This window comes from Leishmania donovani, chromosome 36 (assembly GCF_000227135.1).
Source record: "Leishmania donovani BPK282A1 complete genome, chromosome 36".
Lineage (NCBI taxonomy): Eukaryota > Euglenozoa > Kinetoplastea > Trypanosomatida > Trypanosomatidae > Leishmania > Leishmania donovani.
This window is the reverse complement of record NC_018263.1, coordinates 266,297-270,528: the sequence shown is the minus strand read 5'-3', so window position 1 is coordinate 270,528 and position 4,232 is coordinate 266,297. Positions and strand designations below refer to the sequence as shown.

General features: G+C 62.5%; 1 protein-coding gene across 1 annotated transcript; it reads right to left on the bottom strand.

The window, feature by feature from the left end:
- Nucleotides 1-359: 359 nt before the first annotated feature.
- On the bottom strand, nucleotides 360-4,232 carry LDBPK_360810 (hypothetical protein, conserved; the record flags this gene model as incomplete). Its single annotated transcript, XM_003865149.1, has 1 exon — nucleotides 360-4,232. The coding sequence occupies one exon, from the start codon at nucleotides 4,230-4,232 to the stop codon at nucleotides 360-362; it is 3,873 nt and encodes a 1,290-aa protein (XP_003865197.1).

The window sequence follows — 4,232 nt, the reverse complement described above, 5'->3', positions numbered from 1 at the left end:
CAGGGGCGCTCCACCTCCTCAATCCGCACGCGCGTGACAGGAGCGGGTGTGTGTGGCAAGTGGAAGGGGCACGCGGACAATCACGCGCCAGCGCACAAAGAGACACCTTGGCGAAGCAGACGAGGAAAGTACTGGGAGTTGTGGTGGCACCTCAAAGTAGGTGTGCTGGGAGACGATTTCCCCTAGCCTTTTCTGCGAAGGTCGGAGAGAGCACGCAGAAAGTCAGCGCCAACACACACAGTGGAAAGGAAAACGCTGCGAGAGCAGTAGCATCCCCAGTATGTGCAGCGAAAGGCACAGAAGAGCGCCAGCAGTTCTCGTGACCGTTGCCTGATCCGTGTCAAGCATGGTGCACAACATCATTGTCTGCGACGCGCGAAGGAGTTAGGCTTTCCACCTGGCGGTTGCGGCTGCGTACAACTGCTACCACCGCCCACCGCAGAATGACTGGGCTTGGTGCTGTGGGCGACCTTCTGCGCCGCAGCAGCGGCGGCAGCCTCTGCCCGCCTCTTGTAAACGCGGCCCCGCATCGCGTCCTGCGACGACTCCACGTAATGCACTAAGTGGTCCAGCACATTGGCCTCACCGGTCGGGCGGTGCTCAAGCAAGCTGCCAAGCATCATCTCGTACAGTTCATCGACGGCATGGCTGCGGGCGTATTGGCGCTTTGCCATCGCGCCGGCAGCCGCCTGCGCACGTGCGAGCTGTGAGCGAAGGGTGGCGCGAACAGGTCTAAGCTGCGTTGGCGGCAGCGGGCGAGGTGTGCTCAAGCGCTTGCTCAGCGGTACGCTCGGCATGCGCACAAAAGTGTCGCTGGCACACTCGGCCGATGGGTCTGTCATGGGTGAGGGCAGGGCTGCGGCGGCGGTAGATGACGCCGGCTTTGTTGTCACAGCTGCGCCTACTGCAACGGCGGTGTCTGCCTTTTCATCAGCGTCTGTAAAGGTCGATAATGCACCGCCGTAGTCGTAAAGCACGTATTCACTCACCAGCCACGGTGAATCCTGGCAGCGTGCGTTGGCGAGAGCCGCATCTCGCACCGCCGCCGCCACCGGGATACGTGGGTACTTCGCAAACATGCCGAACAAGTGCCGCACGAAGATCTGCTCGCGTGCAGAGGCAGGCAATACGAAGTTGCGCGCAACTGTTGCCAAGTACGTCGGCAAAGCTGCGCCGCCAGCCAGTTCCAACACTGGCCTATGCCCTGCGGCCACCGCAGCCACATCCACCATATGCACGTCGCCGCTGAAGAGGGGCAGCATACCATGGACGCCAGCCACGCTGGAAGAGGGGTCCGCCGCTGCTATCCCGTCCTTCGCCTCCGCGGGGGGCCACACCTGCTCGAAAAGGACCGCAGAGTGTCGGGCGACGGAGCGTGACAGCGATGTCGATGCTGTTGCCACCGATGGTGCTACAACGCTGTCGACCGGGATCCACGTTATGTCGCCTAGCCAGCCACGCGCGGCCGCCTCCAGTGAAGGCGAGTTCGCGGCACTTGCCTCAGTCCCGTCACCCGTCAGCACAAGAACCACGTTCTCTGCAGTCACCTCCGCAGCAGCGTTCTCCATAGCCGTGACGATGTTCCACAACCGCTCCGTCAGTGCCAGGCACCACTTGTCAGCGCAGCAGGTATGTCGATCGTCACAGTAGCCGGCCCACCAGCGAGCCGCGCTGTCCATGGTGCCATGTAACGTGTCTGGGTGTGCACCGCTGCCTTTGGGGGGCAGCACGTGCCGTGTGTCGCACACGTAGAGCGGATCCGATGTCATGTGGGGCGCGGGAAGGTCCTTTTCGATGGGGAGCACGAGCCGCTGATAGCGGCTGTGCATGAGAGTAAACCATTGGCAACGCATGGCGTCCGACAAAGTGCCGGTGTCCGCCAGTGCGTCGGACAGCGCGGTGATGCAGTCGGCCACCTCGTCCTGTTTATGCGTTTTGCTCGTCACCTTCAAACGCTGCAGCGACACCGTCTGCTGACCCTCCCCCCTGCCGCCGAGGATGTAGGCAATTGTCTGGATTGTCTTGCCCACCTCCTTCAGGACATAGTGGCTGCTGTACCACAGTACCACCGCCCGCTGCTGGCGACAGAGCTGCAGGAGAGCCATCAGCAGTTTCTCTGGCCCCTCGGCGGTTGTCCAGCGCAGCGCAGGGCTTTCCCGAATCGAATGGACGTGCCGCAGCGAGCGCAGCGCACCGACGCGGCTAAGACCAGGTGTGCCTTCCTGCAGCTGCCGCTCCACCGCAGCGTCCACGTCGCACACGAGAAGGCGACTAAGCGCGGCCACAGCCGCAAATGCCGCCACCGAGTCCTGCGGCGTCTCGCCAAACGCGGACGAGCGCACACCTTGCTCATCCAGCTGCACATAAAACTCCTCAGCTGCGGAGAAAAAGTTGCAGGCGAGGACAGCAAGACGCCGCACATCCCCGAAGCTGCGTAACGAGGAAGCGGGCGTGGACGAGTTGGTAATGAGATCGTTCAGAACGGTAAAGACATCGCGCCGGAGTTTCGAGATGGCAGCGTGCGCTCTGTGTGCCGCGTCGATAGTTGCCTGATGCGCCCACTGCTGCGTCAAGGAGTCGACGTGCTCCAGTTCCTTCCGTAGACCCGACAGCCGCACGTCTTCCGCGTCGCTGTCTTCATGTGGAGAAACGGCTGGCGAGGCCGGGCTCGCTGCCACGTCGAGAGGGGTAGACCTGGCGGCAGCCGAAGAGGTGGAGGGCAGGGGTGGGAATGAGCGACGAGCGACGCCGGCAGCGACGGCATCCGCTGGGTTAGACGGAGTCAACGGCAATTCGCGCTCCTCAGCGGACGCTCTTTCCTCGGCCTTAGTCACGCTACCTCCGTGCGACAGCATGGCGCCCGTCACCGCACGGTCCGGCGACGGCACCGTGCCCGACGGCGGATATGCAGAAGGTGCTTCCTCAAGGGGCCCGGGGGTGCTCGGCAAAAGAATGGCGCCCCGATGTCGTTCGTCCCCCTCTTCCTCCTCTTCCGTGCCCCCGGCAACGCCGCCGTCCTCGTCAAATGCATCGACGCTCGACGCAGCCGTGTCGTTCTCCTCCATCTCGTCGTCCGTGTTCACACTGTCTTCCCCGTCCCCTTTCTCCTCCTCCGCCGAGTTGTTATCTGCGAGACTGTTCGGCGTGAGAGAGTCGCTCGGAGTCGACGCGTCGGAGAAATCGCCCACCTGTACCTCGACCTGGTACACGTCCGGAGAGCCATCCCTCGTGTTCACCTCCAACATCATTACATGGCGGGACGGCGTCTCGCCGCTCATCTGGTCCGCCATAGCTCGCATGGCAAGCATGCGCAGCTGATCCTTTACTTGCTGCAGCGAGCGCTCACCGCCACGGTTGAGCGCACTCAAGAACCTCTGCGGATTCTCAACAATCCAGTCGAAGAAGACAGGCGACACGCGCGCGATCTGCTCCATCGCCGCCTGCAGAATGACCAAATCACCCTTTACCTTGTTTGACATGTAGAGCACCGTGGGATGGTTGTAGATACTCGGCGGCGCGCCCTGCAGCAGCGTGATGAGGTCTTCGTCGTCGTCCGAGTCGAACTCGGCGCAGATCTTGTCAAGCTCACGGAGGCCATCCGGGCTGTGTGGGTACGGTAGAGGGCCCTTGATCGGGGTAGCGCGTGCCGTCGGTGAATTGACGGGCAGCCGCATCAACGACGCTCGCCGGCTCGCCTTTGCAGTGGTAGGCGTCGCAGCGATAGTGGTGCAAGTACTGTCAGAACACTCCTGCTGTCCGACGCGGGGGGAAGTTGATATTGGAAGCGATTTTCCGTGAGCCTCAGCGAAGGGTGTGGAGAGGGCCGCCGGCTCCTGCGCACCGGTGTGCGGTGCTGAGGCTGTCGCCCGAATGTGCTGCGGCACCCCATAGACAATGACAGAGCGGGGCTCAGCCTTGAACTCGGCACCGGAGGAAGAGGATGACGCGAGCGCGACAGAATTTTCGCACTTGGCGATCGTCCTCGGCGGCGTGTACGCGGAGGCATCAAGAGGAAGTTTGAACACGTCACTGCCGTGCTGCTTTTGGTACTGGAGGAGGCGCACAATCCGACCATGAAGAAGGATCTTGACGCTTTCCGGCGTGAAAGAGAAAGGCGGGCCAGTAGCGACTGTCAGCACCGTAGCCAGCGTCACGGGCGGCGTCACCAGCAGGCTCTTGCCTGATACGGAGCGCAGCGTGACGGGAGTAGCCGAAGGGGAAAGAGCGGACAT